The sequence below is a fragment of the Sciurus vulgaris genome (assembly GCF_902686455.1).
Source record: "Sciurus vulgaris genome assembly, chromosome: 1".
In the NCBI taxonomy this organism is placed as follows: domain Eukaryota; kingdom Metazoa; phylum Chordata; class Mammalia; order Rodentia; family Sciuridae; genus Sciurus; species Sciurus vulgaris.
The window spans coordinates 72066026-72088808 of NC_136461.1; the positions used below are offsets into that span (position 1 = coordinate 72066026).

Sequence of the window (22783 nt, forward strand, 5' to 3'; positions counted from 1 at the left end):
TCCCAGTTCATATGGGTATTTCCTATTAATTGTTCAAGATCAACTTGAATATCACTTACTCTCTGAGCCAACTTGAGTCCTTTGAATTTCTCTAGTTGCTTAATTTGAGGATATGTGCATCACTCTGCCTTGCTAAAGTAAGTGAATGAGAGAATTCAGGGAATGAAGGTAGATTTCTTGCAGAAGAATTAGAAACAGTGTCCTTAGGATTTGTAGAAATGGAAAAATGAGCCTAAGTAAAGAAAGTACAGAATAACGGTTTGAGAGATGTTAAATCATTTGAGAGGCCTACATTCTGGATTGTTTTTGAAGGTTTTAAGAATAAAAGGTGGACTGGGGCTACAGCTCAGTCGGTAGAGTGCTTGCCTTGCAAGCATAAGGCCCTGGGTTCGATCCCCAGCACTGCAAAAAAAAATTTAAAAAGAGAATAAAAGGCATATATGGAACAACTGGTTTTAGGATTCTCAATTTACAGCAAAATTGTTGTTTCAATACTAGAACCAGCTAAAGATTATAGACAATATCAGAGGAGATATTTCTGAACTGCCTCAAAATGTTAAATTATTATCCTGGAAGTGGTGGCAGTAACTCAACCTTATAGCAGTGTTAAAAGAGTGATTTTATCAGACAGAGTTGAACAATGGACTAGAAATCACAGGACCTGAATTCTAACACCAGATCAACCTTTTACTTAGGCAAATTATTTCTCCTCTTTGTGCTTCTCATTCTTTCTATAAAATGGGAAAATCAGTTGGTTTCTTCTTCAAGAGTAATGTTTCAAGATAAAAGGTATGTATCAACCATCAAATATTTAGTGAACCTATTGTGTACCAGACTGGTTTAAACACTGAAGAATACAAGAGTGAACAAAACAGACACGACCCTGCTCTTAAGGAACATGCTTCCAAATGGTAGGAAAAAGGCAATAAGCAAATAATTAAAATAATATCAGTTACTGATCAGAACTGAAAAGTCAATTTTAAAGAGCATAAAAAAGAGTGATGTGGCACGGGAAAGATGTTTTAGCTAGGGTTTTCAGGGAAGGCATCTCTGAGGAGATATCATTAGGATTTGAGAATTAACAAGGCAGGCATATAAAGAAATAGGAGGAAAGCAAGATGAATGGAATGAACACTAAATATCAAGGTCCAGAGATAAGAATAATCTCATGATCTCAAGGTCCTGAAATAAGGCTAGTGTGGTTGTAGCATGATAAATAAGGAAGACTATAGAAAAAAATCACAAAGTTCAGCAACGTGCAGACAAGCCAATTCAGAATTTAGAATTAATAAACTGGAATACCAAGTAAGGTGGGAAATTATTGGAGGATTTTAAGCTAGGGATTTACATTATTTTTAAAAAAATTTTTGAGAGTGTGAAGTATATATCTCAATGGTAGAAAGCAAGGCCATGGGTTCAAGACCCAGCACTGCAGAAAAGAAAACAAAAAAAAAAAAATCAGAATGACTGCCATATGACATAGCCTTTAGAGGGGCAAAAATAGAAGCAGAGAGACACCAGTTAGGAAGACAATGCAACTATCTTGACAAAAGAGGACAGAGTATTGAGTAGAGATGTAGCATTGAAGAATGTGGAATATCCCAGGTGTTGGAAACATTTTGGCATTAATACCAGTAGAACCTGCTGATGGATTGGATAACAGGGCATGGGAAAAATAGATAAAATATTGAGCCAAAGTTTCATACAGCTATGTAACTGTCATTAAATTGCCTTATAATGTAGAACTTTTAATTTGGCGTTTTCATTTCTATGCTAATATAAAAGAAAGACATGCATATTTTGATATACTAGTATACTAGTTGTTATCTTCTTAAGTTTGTATTTAAGTTTGTATTGCTATCAAGGTGATTTTCTAGGCTGGTAGTGTTTACTTTCTGATTTTGTCCCTGCCCCTACAGAATTTTGAACAAATATTTGTAATAATTTAAATAAATAAAAAATCCAAATCAGCTGTTTACACAAAATGTAAGTCATTGTGGGGACTGAAAAAAATAAGGAAAGAAATCTTTTAAAATATGTCTTTCACTTCAAAGTTTTAATTATATAAATAATGATTTCAAATAGGATTATGGAAACAAGTAATTGAAATAAATTTATATTTTGGTATAGATTGTATTTTAAAATTTTTTTTACTAGTATATGGACACAATGCCTTTATTTTTTTAAATTTATTTTTATGTGGTGCTGAGGATGAAACCCAGTGTTTCACATGGTAGGCAAATGCACTACCACTGAGCTACAACCCCAGCCCTTTTTAAGAAACAATTATATGTTCAAAGGAGAACTTGGTTGTAGTTTCCCAATGTATCATTATTTTATTGTAATAGGTGCTTTCTTCTATTATCCAACAAATATTTTTCCCTTAACTCTAATGTACTAAGCATATAAGAGATGGAGAAGAAAAGGAGGAAAATGATTTAAATTGACATTAAGGCTAGGGTCCTTTCCACAATGAAAAGTTTAATCCTTTAACCATACTCAAACTTTGTGTTTGTTTCTTTGTTGCAGCTTTTGATGGTTGGAAGAAAAAATATTTGGAAACAAAGAAAGTCACAGCATCATTGGAGGAGGTTTTAACAAAACTTCGAGATGATTTGGAACTATATTATAAAAAACTGCTCATGCAACTTGAAGCCAGGGAGATCAAGATGAGACCAAAGAATCTGGCAAATATCACAGACTCTAAGGTACTACTAAATGTGTCCCACTTCTATAATTACATTTATAATTGTATTATTGTATTTAGGATGCTTTGGGTTACAGGTAACAAAACTTTGAGTTGACTTTCTTAGTAACAAAATTCATGACCTCATGTAATGGGAGGAGGGCTGCTGAGGAGATATAGTCAGCAGATTAAAAATGTTTTCAAAGCATCTGCACGCACGCCTCTGATATTTCCTCCCTATTACTTTTAATGTTGGCTTCATCATTAGACTGCTTTTTCTAATAGTAGCAAAAGAGTTGCCAATGACAAGTAGAGTTATCTGTCTTTAAAACAGGAGAGAAACCTATCTCTGTATCACAGAATGTATAAATCTGTCTGTTTAGTCTGGTGGGGAACAAACAGGCCTAACTGTGGCCTAATAATAATTGCCAAAGAGTACTATGCACTGACTTACACTATTATTTCTTAATTTCATGTCAAAGAGATAAATACCTAATGAAGTAGGTAGGGTAGGGAGCAAATAGCATTTACTACAGTGCTTTTTGTGTGAAGTGGTGAGTTACAATACCCACAGAGTTTAAAGATACTGATATTCTAATGAAATTTTGATCAATTCAATTTTTTGAGATAGTCTTGAATCTTACTTAGATCAGACACATGAAATTTATTTTGGAGTAATTCCACCATATAATTAAATGACAAAAAATTTCAGATCATTTAATAATTTGATTTTTGTTAGATTGATCACATCCAAATGATTTTAAAATGTTAATTATGATTAAGAGTAAGAATTTAACTTCAGAGATGAAGAAATATTAAAAGTTTACTATTTTTGATAAGTATAATATAAAATCCAAATAGGCTCAAATAATTATTTGTCCATATTAGTAGACTATTTTTTAAGCATAGCTGATAATTTATCTTACAATTTTATCAAGTTCAACATGTTTAAATTCTTAAATAACTTCATTAGTGAAGACCACTATACCTCATAAACTTTTTTGAACAAAGTGACCAAAAAGTCTTATTATAACTAATATTTTTGTATTAAAATGTTTCTTATATAAAATATAGTATTCCATTATTATTTTAAAATATTCCAGGGGCTGGGAATATAGCTCTGTTGGTAGAGTGCTTGCCTCCCAAGCATAAGGCCCTGGGTTCAATCCCCAGCACAAAAAAAAAAAAAAAAAAAAAAAATTCCAATCTGATTCAGCTAATAAAAGCATGTCAATTTCTAAATTCATGCTGGTATCTTAAACCTAGCATATTCTTTTCTTGGTAATAATTATTGGTTTCTATAGTGCTAATTTAATGGTAACTTATATAAATTATTTTTTAAATAATAAATGAACAATGATAGAAGAGAAAGTAGTCCCTAAAGTGCAAGAAATAAACAGAAAGTAACAATAATTTATATTAAAACAATGTTTATTTTATGGAATTCTTTTATGATTTTTTTGTTATTTATCAGTTCAGTTTGTTTTCAAGGCAGTATAACATGCATTGCATTAAAATATACAGATGTTATGCTAAATAAATGCATCTTTCTATATCTCACACAGAATAACCTTATAATCCAGATCACTGAGGTACAGCATGCAATTGACCAACTTAAGAGAAAATTGGATACTGATAAAATGAAACTTATTATAGAAGTTAAGGTAATTTATATCTTAATCAGATTATAACATTCATCTTGAAATAAAATTAAAATATTTTGGTGTTTTAACTTTCTTCTCAATAGTAAAAGGATAGTCAGGATTGACTTTCTTAAAATTGTTACTTTAACAATAAACAGCATGAATGAAAAACTATATTCTGTGAAAAGATGCAGGTTATAGCAAGGCCAAAGGAAAATTTAGTAGAACTTCACTCTAGTCAGTATATTCTCAAAAATATATTTTAAGGTAGTTTTCCTATATTAGAGTCATTCATAAATGTCTGACAAACCTCTGACTTCTCCTCTGAAATCCCATTTAATTTCTTCCCCTCTACCTGGGGAATTATCTCATTCTCTCTGGTTATCTGCATATATATTTTTTGTTTTTGTTTTTGTTTTTACTATGAATCTTAGTAAAACTAAGTTATTTCAGGGCAGAGACTGCCAATTAGTAAACTTTGTTTCCTCCATAGGACATTGTGTATAGTAGATGCTTCATAGAGGGTTCTGGGCATATTTTACTTACTTGATAAAACCTGTATAATTATCACATGATAGGAATAATCTCAGAATACAGATGTCTTTAAAAGTTCTTTAGTTGAACATAAAACAGAAGATAATTTTACATCTTCACACAAGTTATAATACACAGAACAGGAAAATAAGAATGATAATTAGAGGAATGTCCTCCATTCACCCTTTATCAGAAAGCTTTATGAAACAGAATAATGATCCCCTTCTAGATTTAGCTGTGGTGATAAAGATGTTCCATATCTCACCATCCCACTAGCTACCTATGGATATTGAGCATTTAAATGTAGCTTGTATGAGGAACTGAATTTTAAACTTCATTAAACTTTAGTTGATTTGTATAGCTACATATGGCACCTATCTACTATCTTGGACAGTGTAGTTCTAGGTTCTTTTCACTTAGCAGCATTCTCGAGGGTAAACCCTGGTTCAGCACTAAGAAGTTTAAAAGTTAAGAAGAAAAGAGAAAAGGATAATTTTTAACAAACTATGAGGTAAACATTCATATACAACATAGACTCAAAAACAGTTAGTTCAGTGATGGAAAACTATATGTAGGCAACATGTAATAAAGAAAGCCAAGATGGAAACTTGTACACTGAAAGCTAGTTGGGTGAGTAGAAAGGAGTAATTAAAATGCCCCCAGAGCCTTCAGTTATGACTCCCCAATGCTCTTTTCTTTTGGAAAGCATGCTAAGTAGATCCTACTTTCTTTGTACCTTTTAACCTTATAAATATCACTTATGGTTTGAACCTGAATAGAATAAAATTAAGATGATCAAGAAGAAAAAAGAGAACAAAGTTTTCAGCTAACAGACTAGGAAAACATTTCCTGTATTTAACCATAGTGCCAGATTGGCACATAACAAATAACTGCAGTACGTAGTTAAAATTGATTTCTGAATGAACTACCCAAAGCACCCCTACCTATAACATACAGAACTGAGGGAGAGAAATCTAGCCTAAGTCTGTTGCAGCCATATTTATTCAAGATAGTACAGCATAAGTAGTGTTTCTTGAAGTTTAATGTGCTATCACTTGGAAAGCTTGTTTTAAAATGCAGCTTCTGTGGGACTGGGGGAATCCTGAGATTCTTCATCCCTAATAAGCTTGTAAGTGATGCTAATGCTGTTTGTCCACAGACAGTACCTGGAATAGCAAGGGCTCTAGTTCCAGGTGGCTGTGACACTTCTTAATTTTACACCTTGAGCAAGGTACTTAGCCTCTCGGGGTCTCAGGTTTCTTTTATTATAAAATGGGATTAAATAATAGAGTCTGCCTCAAAAAAAGTTTGAAAAAAATCAAAGGGTTAACACACTTAGAAGAGTGCTTAGTACAGAGTAAAAACCGTTATATTTCTTCAACATCTATTTAGTTCCTAAGGACTAGATATTAAGGGTTTTTTTTGTTTTTGTTTTTGTTTTTGTTTTTTTTGCATTTCAGAGTTATTTGTTTTTCTACTATTTTCTTTACCCATTGATAGCAACAGATTTTTAAGGCTTAAGAAAAAATAAAATTCCTTCTCACCTTATTTAGGACAGTTCAGTTGTATCATCTCTACATACTAAGAAAGGAAATTATCTCATAGCACATCTAGTTATATAAGCATAGTTATTAAACAGGATTTATGACCTATGAATTTACTGTAGTAATCCAGAGGGAATGAAGGCATGGAAGGCAAATGAGAGAAGGCAGTTAAAACAGTTACAAAAATGACAATTCTGACCTATTCCTAGAAGAGTACAATGAAGTTCATTTTTGAAAGGTAATTATTTTTATAGATGAGAAAACAAGCAGTTTCAGACTTACGAACACTGAAAGCTGAAATGGCACAGAAGAAAACCAATACATCTTTTCAATCTCAATTAGGTATGTAAATTTAACTTATTTGTTGAAAACTTTCAATATTTATTTGAACAGATTAAGCCTTGTTCTCCTAGCAGTGCATTATATAAATCATAAGATCCATGTAGCAGTTTAAAAATAAATTTTTTAAAAATCATAAGCTTTATCTCTCTTTACTTTTCATGTGGATATTACAAAGTGTTTCAGGAAATACTTGATGTAGCATAAAACTAAATAGTTGATGTTTACTTTTGAAGATTTCCAGTCTAATACCTATTATTTTACAGTGCTATATTTTATAAATTTAAAATGACTTTTTGTTGTTAGTGATAAAATTTAAAAGCTAATATAACTAAAATCTAATATCAAAGAAAAAGATATTTTAATAAATATTGTGTTTGCATGAAGAGATTAAATTTGCTTATTAAATTTTGATTAATAGCAAGTATATCAAAGCTGTGATAGAAATTAATATCTAAGAATTTTTATTAACTTATTTTAAATATAAATTAAAAATAATTTTGAAATGGAGAGATTCTTTTAGAAACATGAGGTAGTTCAATAAAATAGGGAAATGGTTAGTTTTATTCTGTCATAAACAACTGTGTAGATAAGAAATGTATTATTGTAACAGATGGTTGAATCATCATTTATTCTACTTTGGAGGGGATGAGGTGCAGGAAAGACAGGATTAATATAAAGCTAGAGTTCAAGGATACAAAATTTTAATCTCTCTATTTACAGGAACAAATGCAGCACAATGTTCTTAATTACCTTATGAAAGAAAATAAACTTCTTTATGTTTGGAAAAGTGCTCTGCATAAAATTAATCTTCTAGAAAAAGGAACTAGTTGAGAAAATACTCAACATCTTTAGTTAATTAAAAGTAAAATAAGATGCAGAAAAAGAAAATTTTAACCATGAATAATTGGAAATATAAATGACAATAAGCAGAATCAAATTTAACACCATTATTCTTATTGTAAAAACATTCCACACCTAAGTCTTATAAAAATAATTGGGTTGAAAATATTATGTAGCTCTGCTTTACTAATTCACAATATTACTGTTATCTTCTATTCTTGTATTTTGTGAGTACATTTAATTCTTTGTATTCCTTTTTTCCCCCTTACTATCAGGAAGTTTAAGTGACATTATTTCAAATACCTCAGAGAACATGAGTATGTACTATATCAAGTCAGGAAGCAGAAAATTTATTTTCATCATTTTGATGAAACTAAAGAGAAGACACTAAATTCCAGTTTTAAAATTTATTGGAAAAAAGTATAAAACAAACTGCTTCTCAAAGACTATGTTTTAAAACTCTATTCTAAGTAAACAATTTCCACTTCAAGTTATACATATTTTTAAACTAGCATTTATTTGTGTTTTTTAATATTGGGGTAAAATTAGGCATAATAAAATTTTGAAAGAAATTTTTCCTAATTATAGTGCTGAAACATACTAAAGAGGAAGATTTAACATGTAAGTTGACTTCTTTCATGCCTTTAGTTCCTGAATATTTAAGATTTTTATCTCTTTTTTTTCAAATTCCATCAAACCATTTATCTGCTTTTTCAGTATTCTAGTATCTAAATATATAGCAACATGACAAAAATGTATGTATTTTTTATCTCTTCAGGAAACTAGATCTATTTATACTGATAATTTTTCTAAGTCTTCAGAGTTTAACAAGATGTTCACCTCTGTTACGTCTTTGGCTTTAAGACTTTCCACATTTCTTCAGTTTGCTGTATGGCTACAGCATCTTTTGAGTAGTCAAGACAGTTTGCATTCCACATGCCAATGCCCAGTAAGCCACAGTTTTGTACATATGCCGCCTTGAGAGAAATGCTCTGAGGGTTATCATACCACACTTGATGAAAATAGCCAGCAGGATCCTACACAAATAAATTAAAATGGAAATTTAAGGTATTCAATGCAGTAAAAGGGAAAAAGTTTTCTTAAGTAAAATTATTCAAAAAGCAAACAATGAAAACTTCACAGCACAATACTTTCCTGCTCTATTATTCCACAGTTCTATATGTGATACTTCCTAGAGATCAGTGCTTATGGCATTTTTAACAACAACAAAGATTATAAAAATGAGCCTCCTCATGTAAACTATTTAAGGTCCTTCTCATATTCTAAGATTCTTTCCTTGATCTGATTAAATGATTATCAACCATGATACATATCTGAATCATTGTAGAGGTTTTAAAAAGATAGACCCTGGGCTCTGGGTATGGGCCAGTGGTGTGAAGCACTTGCCTAGCATGTGCAAGGCCCTGGGTTCAATCCCCAGCAGGCCAAAAACCAACAACCTCCCCCCCACATATTCCTGGGCCCCATACCACATGAAATCTATTGAATCAAAATCCTCCAGCAATGGTGCTAGGATGTATATTTGTTTGTTTTGTGTTTTAATGTTCCATTAGGTAATTATGATATGCAGCTGAAGTTAGAACTTCTACTTTGGTCCTTTAAAATTAGCTTACATACTTTTTTGTGTTTCCCACAGTTTCTGGAAGTGTGCCTGGCTAGGAGTTCACCATATGGTTTTGTTTATGATGAATCAGCCAAATCAAAAGGTAATGGCAATGGAGGAGGAAAGTACCTCCTTTTCCTGGTCTTACAGAATGAATTCTAAGAGGCTATTAGGGGTGACTTGGGTGACTTAACACAGGCCCAATTAAGAATCATCAATTAGGTTCCAATCTTACACTTTCTCACTTTCTCTCTCTCTCTTTTTTTTTTTTTTTTTTTTTTTTTTTTTTTTTTTTTTTTGGTACTGGGGATTGAACCCAGGGGCACTTGACCATTGAGCCCTTTTTATATTTTATTTAGAGACAGGGTCTCGCTAAGTTGCTGAGGCTGGCTCTGTGATCCTCCTGCCTCAGCCTCCCAAGCCACTGGGATTACAGGCATGAGCCACCAGACCCAGCCTGATTTTACACTCTCACTTTCTGCTCTGTACTGTTCTTTCAGGAAGCACTTGAGCTACTAGGTAAGAGTTAGAGAAAAAAGGAAAGGAGCATATCTAGGCAAAAGAGTAAAGGAAGGAGAAAAAAAGATACAAGGTAAAAATAAACATGTGACTAAAAGTAACTTACTAATTTTTATATAGCTCTGGGAAACTGCAATTGTGAATAAATGCCAGCCAATTTTTATTTATGGTAGTACTTCTGGAGTTAGAATATTCTCCTTAGATGATTAATTTGAAGGTCACTAGTAACTTGGTAAATTAATAAGTATAGTAGATTCATTACATACAAGTATATTGCATCCTATATCTTGTATCCCATCCTTTAACAATTTTAGGTTCTAAACAAAGCCATGCGTAGGGTAGTAACAGTTGTGATTCACTATCAAAGGGCAGCTTGCAGAACCTGCATCTAAATATGAAAAATCTTTGGTAAACCCAAACACATGTACTTTTAAATTTGCCTCCATCCTACTTAGTATGTTGAGTTTTGATATTGCTGAGAAATTTCAAATGTCTCATAATAGTGAAGGACTGAAGGGTGAATCAATTGATTTAGACCTGATTAAAGCATATAGATCTTCCTATATGCTTTAGGAATATAGCATATTGAGTCCAAAATGAAGCTGCTAGGGCTGAAACAGCAGAAGAAAGCAGAATGAATTCTTTTCAAACAACAGAAACTTGACTTTGCTTACTACAGAATTCTATAATAAAAAAAGAACAAAACAATTATAACTATATTGTTTTCTTAAATACCATTAAATGACCTTCGACGGTCATCAAAAAGTTTTCTGAATTCTATAACATCAAAAATATGTTCTGGTTGGATATTGGATACCAAAACACAGAGAAAAGGAATAAATTCTGGTGTTCTGCAGCAAAGAGATGACTATAGATCACAGTAACCTATTATATAATGTGTGGAGATCTAAAAGGGAAGAGTTCAAAGGATCCAAACATAAAGAAATAATAAGGAAAGGGGAAATTCAGTGCATGCAGTATGCAAGTGTTAAAATATCACCCTGAATCCCATTAATATGTACAATTAATACATAAATAAAAATACTTAAAAATGAACTGATTTGTAGACAGTAAATAAAATACACATACTAAGGTATAAACAAAAATATGTTCCTTCATATAAACTAAAATGGTAGTTACTAGAGGCAGTGGGTGGGGAGAATGTGAGATATTGTCAAAGGAGGAGTAAATTTAAGAGATCTATATGCTATTGTGACTAGTTAATAGCAGTGTATTGTGTACTTAAAAATTGTGAGAGTTTACATGATCTCACCATAAATAAAGGTAAGTATGTTAAGTAATGCCTATGTTAAGTAACTTGATTTAGCTGTTCTGTAGTATATGTATATAAGAAAACATGTTGTACAGCAAATATATGTATATATGAAATTTTTATTGCTAATTAAAAATTTAATTTTTAAAAAAAATAATTTGTTCCTGATCTTTTCATTAAGGAAAAATTAAGGATTATTAAAACAGTACATCATAGTGTACACTATCATTTCATATTACATAATATTAAATTATATGTAATTTTTACCACAGCCTTAAAAAAACTATCCATGAAACACTTTTCTAGAATGTTTCTAAGAGTGCCATCAGTTTAACTAATAATCTATATTCTTGATTATAAAGTTTAGAAAGCTTTTTTTTGTAATTGGTATTACAGGCATATGCATGTATATTTATTATATATAGTAGTGTGTTTGTATGTGAGCATCAGATCATTAATCAAGAATATAAAGCTTCCTAGAATTAACTTGTATCATTTCAGGACTCCTTTTAAAGCAACACAATCCAAATAAAATTCAAAGATTATTTGTACTTAGGTTTTCAAGGTGTGGAAAGTTTTGCTAAAGGCAAATTATGAAAATTATAACTTTGCTTCTTTAGTATATCAATTCCTACTTATTAAATACTACCTAATAATCAATTACAATATTTCTTCAGGTTTTCTTTTGTAATATTTTTCTAATTTTTACTTACAATTTGTTTTAGTTATGAAATAAATTTGAAATGATACATTTTTTCCCATTGTCAAGTAGCTGATGATGCAGCTCCTATTCTCAGCTTCATTTTCCCCTAAGATTCTCATCAGAATCTTTAGGTTACTTTGAAATGTACTTTGGCCCAAAGCCCTTTTTGAAAGCAAATTTTGTAACATAATTGTCAACTGTTAAGGAAGTCCTATTTATGATATGCATGTTTTTATAGCATCATCTAAATTGAAGTGGCCAGAGTACTGCTCTGCCAGAAAACTAAAGTTTCTAATTACAGAACAAGTTTACTCATGTAAACAGAAGTCTGTATGTTGTACCCTAAAACTGATGGAAATTCTTATGCCAAATATCTAATTATAAAAATATATAGTTATATGAAAATTAAAAGAATAAATGTTTATAACTTGTGAAAAGTCTTACTTTGTAGTTATAATATGGAGCCAGCTGATCTTTATTCCATTGGCTTCCAGAAATAGAACTATTTATTTGCTTCATGATTGTTCTGTAGGGCACCTGATGTCCTGCAGCATCACTACAAGGAGCACCCCGGAAAGGGACTTTTGCAATTGTACAAACATGATCCTAGAAATGAAAAAATATTAATGTTATAGATTATCAAACAAAGCTATTAAAAATAAAATATATGCAACAAATAGGTAACCTGACTATACAGAATAAAAATTAAATTTCATTATGAGATGGAAATGTATGACCTTCAGAAGCTTCCATGGGATTAAATAATTTAAAATAAATTTTTAGTCTTAATATATGTAAGAAATCTAAATAAAGTTTATATATTCTTAATTAAACAAAAGAGGCTCTAAATATATAATTGGAAAAAACTACATAACAAATGACCTGTTCTTACCTCAGAAAGATTCAGGCAGGTATAATCATAACCATACCAAGGAATACCCATCACAAGTTTCTTAGGGTTAATGCCCATCTCGATATAGTCTCTATACCCTAGTCAAATAGGGAGAGAAAAAAACGTTGTTTTTTTTTCTCATAGATCTATTAATATGTTCATAGAAACTATGCAACCACCCAGAATCTAACTTCAAAAAAACATTTAGGCAAAATACTAAGTGTTTCCCTAATATTACAAAGGTAATTCCTTAAGAATTATAAATCCATATTTTGCTATATACCCACTTCTTTTTGAATCAAAAAAAGCATCCAAAACAATTAAGATCCTATTAAAACAAACTTCACAAAATCTAATTGTAGAAAGAATGATAACTACAGGAAAGTATGCAAATTTTATCTGTTCACTGCAAAGATATGATAAATTTGATATTCTAGATTCCAAACTTTCTTAGAAGTTCTATAAATTGTAAGCTTTCTGGCAGTGATGCACTCAGAATTTCTTATAAAAAGCACAAGCATTCCATGTTTTACAAATATCCTGTAAGTATCCTAGTGATAGCTGCAGTAAAGAAATATCTTTTATTCTATAGTAGATAATCTGTACTTTTAAGAATCAAAAAGAAAAATGAACAAATTCTAGTACTGTCAATCATTTTCTTGCCCAGTGCTACAAAGAGATACTTCCAGACTCCCTAGAATGTTGAGTTACATAAATTTGTTGCTTTTCAGAGTCTTTAATATTTATTCTGCCCTATTACTATCCCAAAGAAGGGTGGGATATGCTTCATTTCCCAAATTTTTGAAAAAAAAAAAGCATTATAGTGATAGAAAGTAATATCTCTTCCATGAAACAGTTTGAGAATCCTAAATTAATTACTTTGTAATTTTATTAGAAAGAAATGGTTATTTTTCAAATTTAAATAGTATATGCTATGATCATACTATTCTAGTCAATTAGGATATATTAAAACCAGGCTAGCTTCTAAGACTTTGACCTCTGTATGAAAAAAAAAATTATTTATAAATTAGCAACTAAATCTCAATACCAACTATCCCAGAAATTTTAATTGAGTACAAAAGATAGCAATAGCAAGCTATCTTTCATTCTACTGATTGATGGAATACAAACCAAACTTTGTAGAGGATAATGCAAAGACAATATCATGTGAACAATAGGTCAGAAGTACTCTTAATTCTTACAGTAATATATTTTTTATATATTATGAGTACTAATTTTAAATAAGACAAATCTATTAATTATGATTGGTAGGTACCATATTATAACTATCTCTGATATTAAATTACTTAACATTAATTATTCTAACAAAAATATCCTGTCAGATTCTAGATAATTTACTTCATGTGATTTCATGACAAGCATGTTGGACTTCTGAATCACAACTGTAGAATTCTTAATAGTTGTGAGACCATGAGAACTTAAATCCTTTCATCTCATCTACAATGGAGGGTTAGTGATAATGTATCTATCCCACAGTGTTAGGAAAATTCTTAGAAGACTTAAGTGAAAACTTAAAAACTTTGAAACTTTTTGTAAACACTAAATCTCTGAATTAAGTGATCTTTATATGTTTCAAGCAAGCTTTAAAGATGGGAAAGGGTACATAAATAACTTGGAAATTCTAAAAGATACCTTAATGCTCAAGGTTCTGGAATTAATGTTACTAATAAATGATCATCTTGTAGATTCTTACCGGTTACTGTCTGATTATAGGGAGCATTGGCTGCTGCAATACATTCTGACCAGATTTGACTTTGTTCATCATAAGACATCACGAACAGAAAGTCACAAGCATCTGCAATTCCAGTATAATTATAGCACCTTCTGTCTATGTTTTTTGGAGACCAAGCTACATCAAAGGTTACCTGTGGAAAAACACATGTCATTTTATGTAACATGATCAAACATTCATATTACATCAGATGGTTTTTTAAAATTATTTTCCTGTCTCATGCTAACCAAGAAAAAATAACTGCTTTTATCATATATGAATATAGGATTCAACACTCATAAAAGAAGAGTTCTACAAAATATATTCTTTTTAACTACATTGGATTGGTCTAGACATGTATTTGGACATACAATCACCAGAACTGGGCACTATATAGATGAAGGGATTTAAATCCAAATATCTTCAGAAGCAGGTTTAATGGCAGTAGGGTATGGGGGGACTACTGAACAACTAGAGAGTAAAGACACACTAAAAATAATTTTTATATGAGAGTTTTTAAAGTACTGTTAAAGTTGTTAGCACAGCCTAACTGGGTTGTGAGTTTGAGCCCATAAGTCAATTACCTTATATGGCAGATCTGACCCATTTTTACATTTAGAGATTAGTGGATGATTTGTCACACAGGTATAGATTAATAAACTCAATATGTTGAACAAATAATTTAAATGGTCTTATTGTATGGAAATATTCAGATAAACCAGTGATATCTTTCATTTTGAATGGTAAGCCAGCATTCAACAGGATGTCTCTTTAAAATGTTTATTACCTTAATCAAATATTAGTTAGTCTTATGTTAATGTGTACAGATGTTCAAAATTATCATTAAAAATTGTTTTTTTTTCCTAATTGGACATTTAGTAAACACTTATTGATTAACTTCAAAAAATTGAAATACTTTAGGTAAATTTTTTATATTTTGGCCAATTTATCTAAGTAACTCATTTCAGGACTTTCTCAAAGCTCTCTCTATAAGTCTTCAACTATTCACATTAAAGGAGGCTGTGCTTTCCAAGTTTAAGCTTTCCCCAATGGTTCTACCACAAAATAGGTTACAAAGTGAAATTTTTTACATATTAGACCCTACTTTTTCACTGCCTCCTATTACAAAACAAAAACTACACTATAGTAGCATATCAGATAAAATAAATGACTGCCTCTAAGCAGACAAATTTCAAAACCATTTAATTATTCTTTACCTATTTTCTGAATACTAAATATTTTCACCCGAATTTCCTGTTATAATTAATCTTATGTTTTTGAGGGAGTAGTAGTAGCATATTAGACAAGAAATCAAAAGACTTGGTTATAAGTTAGTCTATGCCACTGCTAAGTCACTTAAGGCATCTGAGTCTGTTTTCTCACCTATAAAACTGAGGATATAAAAAGAACTCTTCAAAGGCATTTCTAGCTCTTTATTCTATGACCACAACAATTGTGTGAACTTAAATCGTCAATCTTTCCCCCAAACTTATTTCCCACTCCAGACTCTATTTTGCTCTTGTTTTCTTTTCTGGTCATCAGTTTAAAAACTTTTGAGTCATTTTCTAACTCTCTTTCCTTCTCTCATACCCCAAATCTAATCTCTCACTGTCCTTTGAGTGGCCTCTCACAGTTGTTCTGCCCTTCCTTTTTATTAATTAATGAATATTTATTGAACATTCGCTGAGTGTTAGGGTTATGCCATCAACCCAATCCAAAGTGTAAACCTGTAATTTTCAGATACTTGAGCTAGTAATTAACGAGTCTTCCTTTCTCCTCTAGTTTTATATACTACTATAGAATAATCTCCCAAAACGCACTTCTACCCATGTAACCTATTCTGTACAGAATAATCTTTATAATATGGCCTATCTTTGCAACTGTACCTCCTACTGTGCACCTAGTATAAACATGACATAGCAGTCCAAATTTGTTTTACTTGCCCCTCAAACATGGAAATAGGTTTTCCTATCTAAGATCTTTGTCAACCTCTTTGATCTTGCCTTTTCACTACAGCTTAATAAGGAATGGCAAATAGGTTGTTATATATACCATCTCTAACCTACTAGTAACAACTATTTAGAGAAATAAGGAAACTTTTCTGAGACCAAAACTTGTGAGGAACAAAAGGGTATGGTGCCCTATATGCCAGGCATATTCTTGATTGTACTCATCTAAAAAGTTGAATTCCAAACCTGCCCTACTTTCATAAAATCAAGAGATCTCAGTCCCCATATCATTTATTATTTTACCAGTTATTCTCAAATTCATCATAACCAACTACACCAGAATCCCCTAGGGCACTTAGTAAAAATGCAGTTCCCCAGGACAGATCTACTGTATCAATCAGGAAATGTATGACTGAGCTACATCCCCAGGCCTTTTTGCTTATTTTTTTTTTTTAAGACAGAGTCTCACTAAGTTGTTTAGGGCCTTACTTAACTGCTGAGGCTGGCCTCATACTTGTGATCCTCTGCCTCAGCCTCCCAAGTTGCTAGAATTACAGGTCTGCATCACTCTTGCCAGCTAATCTATGGAAATTTTAAACAAGCACTCCCAGGTGATTTTGAGACAGGTTTAGAACATAGAATTTTCGATGATCTATCATGGAATGAGTATTATAAACATACATGAGTTAGTTCTGCATATGTGGATTCTGCCAACCACAGACCAAAAATACTTTTTAAATTACATACCGAACACATACATGTACAGATTTTCTTGTATTCATTCCCTAAACAATATGGTATAAAAACTATGTATGAAAGGTGGTGGAATAAGACAGACATCATTACCCTATGTACATGTATGATTACACAAATGGTGTGAATCTATATCGTGTACAACCATAGAAACAAAAAGTTGTACCCCATTTGTGTACAATGAATCAAAATGCAGTCTGTAAAAATAAAAATGAAACTATTTAGCATTTACAATGTATTAGGTATTAAAAATAATGTAGAGATGATTTAAAGTATGCAGAAGTTTGTGCATAAGTTATATGCAAATACTACATCATTTTATGTATGGGACTTGAACATCTGCAGATTTTGGTATCGATAGGGTGTCCTGGAAACAATTTTCCACGGATACCAAGGAAAAACTCATTGTCTAACCTAGTAGTTCTTAACTATAATCACATATGAAACTTATTTAAAATTTGGATTCTGGGCTCACCCAAACCTTCTGAATAATAAGTTCTGGGAGTGAGCCTCCAGTATATATGTGTATGCACATCCAAGTGTTTATTCTTTTTTAAGACTCCTGGTATGTTGATATGTGACCAGGATTAAGAAGCAGTGATCTGGAGCCACATTATCTTTTGTTACCTACACATTGCCTGGCAAGATGCTTGTGCTTTCTGCTCTAATCATGCTCATTATGGCAATGGGGGAGTATACTGTCTATTGTCACAGCTCTGATGGAGGAATTCCTTTGAGCCTTTTTGTGCCTTGACTACACTGCAAATAATTCAGACTATGGAACAAAGGAGACATTTTCCCAGGACTAGGCACCACCTGTTTCTATTCTGCACTGGTTAAAGCCAGGTAGATCCTCCCTGATTCTTGCTGCCCCCATTGCCTATCCAATATCCATAACCCCAATGCAAGCCGAGCAGGTGGAGTAATCCCAGTGTTTGGTTTGAAGAGATCACTTAGTACTATAAAATTACTTAAATAATAACATGAAAACTTCCAGAATTTTTTTTAGGAAATAGGTGCCAAAATTCTTCCCCATTCCATTACTATAAACAGTACATTAGTCATACCTTCATATTGATAAGGAAGATATGGAGCGTCCAAAAAATAAATGAATGTTTACCTGTGATCCCTCAATCTCACGATGGAAAGAGTCTGTGGTTTCTTTGACTAATGCTGTTAATGCATCATATTCAGGTGAGAAACAAGTAACTTCTTGCTCTATGTCTATATTAATTCCATCCATATATTGTGATTTGGCCAAATCCAGTTTTTGAGCTATCCAGGATGTTCTGAAAGTAGGATCAATGATATCCTTTAGGGATACATCTCCTATGGAAGAAATAGACATCTTTTGTACATATATATGCTTTCTCAGTTAAGTGCTATTTATTTCACAAACCCATTTCCAAAGAGATCAAAATTTCTTTAAAACATCTCATTATTTTGGAATACTAAGGCCCAAATCTAAGTTTTCTAAATGGAGAAATCATATACCAAAATAACATAAAGCTATTGTTTTATTGCTAATCTCCAAAATAACTATTATGAATAAAATGAGTAAAATCATTCCCAAATTAGAAGCAGAAATTGTGGACTATGACTAAAAGTCAACACACTAATTTGGCAGTCACACTTTGCTCAAAATCATAGTGGCTTATTTAATTCTTTAAAAACATCTGTATTTGTAAAATGGATTTCGTAGTATATAAAATTAATTTTAAGGTTTGAATAAATAGATGAACAGAAAAAAGGAATTTTTTAAAATACTTGGGATTAAACCCAGTGGTACTTTATCATGGAGCTATATCCCTACCCCTTTTTAATTTTTAAGGTAGGGTCTTACTAAATTGCTGAAGCTGGCCTTGAACTTGAACTTGAGCCTCCTGTTTCACCCTCCCAAGCAGCTGGGATTACAGGTATGTACCAGACTGAAAAAAGGATTTTTTTTTTTTTTTTTTTTTTAGGACTATAGCAAATGATAGATAAATTTACCAATTGGCTAAACATAGATATCTGGTAAAAACATACCTTTTAGAACTACTCTTGCTCCTTTTGAATGAGCATAGCACATAAGTTCTGAGTCATATTTTCCAAAAACTGCCACAGTTGTAATCTGTGACCAATCATAAGATTTCCAAGTTTTCTTTCCAACATCAAATACAAATACCTGCCAGAAAAACAGGGATGAGTACCATCATTTAAATCAAGAATATCATGATGACCACCCAAATAATATTAAATACCACAATATATCAAGCACTATGATGGGCACTGAGAGTCCAAGAGTGAATGAGATATAAGGGTCCTGATGTAACTGGTGGCAGAGAAATTAGCCAGGTCTGGAAAGTGGAGAAGGACAGGCCAGGAAGAAACAGTGCATGTGACAAGGTCTGGAGGTAGAAAGAGCACAATGGTTGGGTAACTATTTAGTATGGGTGGCGCCTAGATTTTAGAAAGAGAGTACAGAAAAGAGCCAGAGTGTGGTAGGTAGGGGTTCAGTCACAAAGAGCCTTGTAAGCCATGTGGAAAAGTTACTACTTTATCCTGAGTGAAAGGAAAAGAATAAAAGTTTTTAAAATGAGGAATTATTCACTTTAGAAAAATCTCTTGAGCTAAAGTGGGAAATGGATTAAAGAGAGGCCAAAACCAGAGGTATAATAGAAAAGCTCTTGCATGAATCTATGCAAGAGATGATGTGGAGCACGGGAGATAAATGAGGTAATTCTGGGAGATTTAAAGGAGGCAAATTAACAGGACTTCGCAACTAAGGGAATGAGCAAGGCAAGGGAAAGGAGTTTGCTAATACTCAGGTTTCTGGCTGCTGCTGCTGAAACCATAGTTACTGCATTATTTACTATATTTTTTGATGAGGCTGACTTCTTAGAATACTATTATAGTTCAATTCTAAGACAGCTGATGCTATGTTTCTCCAGTATTTTCCCCTCAGATAATTCTAGAAACTCTGAAGTCTCACTGATCATGTTTCTTTTATCCCAAGGTACTAATTGATTCAGCAAATATTTATTGAATTCCAATACAATGGGAGGGTGGTATTTTGCTAGGCACTAGGGACATAGTGGTTAACAAGACAGATCAAGTCCGTTGAGAGTTAACTACAATAGTATTGCAGGCTGTAAAGAAATGCAAGTGGTTGTAAGACCTTATAAAGGGGTCCCACTAGCCCGGGCAAGGCAGGTAAATTCCCAGATGGGGAGGACTGAAATCTGTGGAATGACAAAGGAGGAGGTTTTCAATGGACAAAAAAAGCATTCTCAGATGAGGAGCAAAAACATCAGGAGGATTTGCGATTCTGGAATGAGATGATCATCTAGAACACAGAAATCTTCAATTTATGTGGAATCACATAAAACTGTGGTATAGGTCTTGGCAAGATCATGATTTTAGACCACAAGATTTTGAATTGTAACCTGGAATAAGTGGGATCCATTAGTTTTAAGTGGGGATGGGGCATAAGATTTGCTTTAAAGAGAGAAAAATGGAAGCTACTGTGAGAATGGATGTGGGAGAGGCCCAGGGGAGCATCAACTAAAAGGTTAGACATTTCTTAATTTTCTCAATCCCCACCTCTTCTTTTTTAACTGAATTATCTTTATACAACTCATTTTTCTGCTAAGCAACCACAGAATGAAATAATAAAAATTACAGAATGTGAAACTGAATGGCCCATTATCTTTGGACTCATAATTCTATCAAACCTTATCCCAGTTTTAATTCTGATAATTAAGGCTGAATTTGTTTTCTAAAAAAAACTATTGAGAACCTGTGATATAATAGAAATCCTGAAAAAAATAATAACTGAATGAACCAATTGACTGATTTAGGCTAGAGTGAACGCTTAGCATGCACAGGCCTTAGATTCAATTCCCAGCCCTTAACACTCCCCAATTATATATAATTGTATATCTGGGCATGTGGGGGGAAGGCATATAATCTAGATTTCCCATTTGAGGAATGCAAAAAAAGTCCAATAAAAGATCCATTTACTATGAACAAATAATGCGTAATTTTGCTTCTTTATAAAATTAATTTTTATAAAGTATTGTGAGCTACAATAAGCCAGACTTAAACAAAAACCACTTAATTGGTTAGTCATTCAGTTCCAGTGCCTCGGATTCCTACTTAAGTATAAGTGCAACCCAATGTAAACAGTAAAAGGAAAACTTAAACAGTAACCAACTAACCTCTCAGCAGGGACTTTCTACCCGGATTATACCCACACAGGGCAAATACCTACCCAAAGCCAATCAAGTAATTACTTTGCTTCCATGTTCAGCTATAATAGCCAGCCTTTTTTGGACCTCTTTGAGCTTCTTATGGTTTGAGTGCTGCCAAGAATCATGAATTGTTTTTGCTATTTAATTCCTCTAAACTTATTTATTTCAGAAAGATGTTAAGTTTCCACACTAGGCAGGTTCTCCAAAATATTTTTACCAATTGTTTCTTCTCCTAAATATGTATATGTACTTTTTAAAATTGGCATTTAAATGCCCCTGCCTCAAAATTAATCAACTAAATTAAGAATTAGGAATTGTTCCTATTTCTACAAAAGAAAGATTCTTTGGACTAAACCTTCTGGCCTCCTAGATTGTCCAATTCTTGTCAGTCATCAAACTCCGAATGGTTTTCATATTGCTTCCCCAAAGAGTGTTTGCCAGAAGCCTTATAAACTTAGGTTGAGCGGGGCGCACGCCTGTAATCCTAACAGCTCTGGAGGTTGAGGCAGGAGGATCTCGAGTTCAAAGCCAGCTTCAGCAACTCAGCGAGGCCCTAAACAACTCAGCGAGACTCTGTCTTTAAATAAAATAAAAGGGCTGGGGACGTGACACAGTGGTTAAAGGCCCCTGGGTTCAATCCCCAGCACCAAAAAAATAAACTGTTAGGTTGGGATGGAGGAGGTATAAAATAAACTCGGAGGTGTGGTATGCGGGTGATATAAAGGGCTAGTAAGTATAAAAAGTAAAAGTAAGCAAAACATTCTGTCTTCTTGCTTTATACACCCGGGGTGTTCCCGAAGGAAGCAGAGCAGGGTGATGAGAGGCGTCGGCTGGCTGTGGTTCTGAACACTTGCCCATCCAGGCAGCCGCCTAGCCTGAGACTTGGAAGCAGTTCCTTAACCTGTCTGAACCCTTTCCTCTTCCATAAATCGAAGGCAATCCGTAAACACGACAGCCTTAGGCGAGTGGTCAAAGTAGGTGTCAGCACCACCACCACCACCACTCGGTAGGGCTCGGTTCTACCCTAACTTCCCTCGCGGCCTGGAGGGCCAGACCCGGAAGCGCAGCGGAGCGACTCTGACCTCGAAGTCTGGGCGGTGTCTGATCGGGCGGCAGAGCGCGGGCTCCTGGCACGGGCAGCGGGCCCCGGCCGCGAGCAGCGGCGCCAGCGCCACCAAGAGCACCAGAGCGAGCCCCGGGTCGCCGCGGGGCGCTCGGGCGAGGAGGCGCGGGAGCTGCGGCCCGGACATGCCCGCGGGGGAGCGCAGTCTGCGGGGCGCGGGGCGGGGTTGGAGGTGGGGCGGCGCCCGGCGCAGTACAGTGCGGGGGTGATGGCGCTGCACCCGGAACAGCCCTGCAGTCTGCTAGCGCCCGGGCCCTGCACGCCCAGCGCCAGGGTGGCTGACCCGAATAAATACCGGCTCTGCGGCTCATTCCAACACGCCTCACACTCTTCGATCTACGTCGCGGGTGCTTGGTGCTCCTTGTGGATCCTAAGGACAGAGGAAGACCCC

General features: G+C 33.6%; 2 protein-coding genes across 2 annotated transcripts in view; one reads left to right on the plus strand and one right to left on the minus strand.

Moving 5' to 3' along the window:
- Positions 1 to 7938, plus strand: part of SPATA1 (spermatogenesis associated 1) — a 40818-nt gene extending 32880 nt beyond the window's left edge. Inside the window, 4 exon segments of the mRNA XM_079140147.1 lie at positions 2530 to 2708; positions 4252 to 4350; positions 6662 to 6723; positions 6725 to 7938. Of these exon segments, the coding sequence (XP_078996273.1) occupies positions 2530 to 2708; positions 4252 to 4350; positions 6662 to 6723; positions 6725 to 6749 (365 nt within the window). The 3' untranslated portion in view covers positions 6750 to 7938.
- CTBS (chitobiase) lies at positions 7359 to 22559 on the minus strand. Its single transcript, XM_079139891.1, has 7 exons — positions 22352 to 22559; positions 19063 to 19201; positions 18155 to 18363; positions 14315 to 14486; positions 12601 to 12698; positions 12153 to 12314; positions 7359 to 8626 (listed from the first exon to the last, which is right to left on the minus strand). Exons 1-7 carry the CDS (start codon positions 22517 to 22519, stop codon positions 8435 to 8437), a joined length of 1140 nt encoding a protein of 379 aa, XP_078996017.1. The 5' UTR covers positions 22520 to 22559; the 3' UTR covers positions 7359 to 8434.
- Between the last annotated feature and the right edge of the window lie 224 nt (positions 22560 to 22783).

Excerpts from the sequence above, each read along its gene's own strand:
- CTBS (XM_079139891.1), bottom strand. The coding sequence starts at position 22,519 with ATGTCCGGGCCGCAGCTCCCGCGCCTCCTCGCCCGAGCGCCCCGCGGC. Across the intron at positions 19,202-22,351 it reads GACACCGCCCAGACTTCGAG|GTATTTGTATTTGATGTTGG; the intron begins GTCAGAGTCGCT and ends TTTTTCTGGCAG. Across the intron at positions 12,699-14,314 it reads CTATAATCAGACAGTAACCG|GGTATAGAGACTATATCGAG; the intron begins GTAAGAATCTAC and ends CTATTTGACTAG.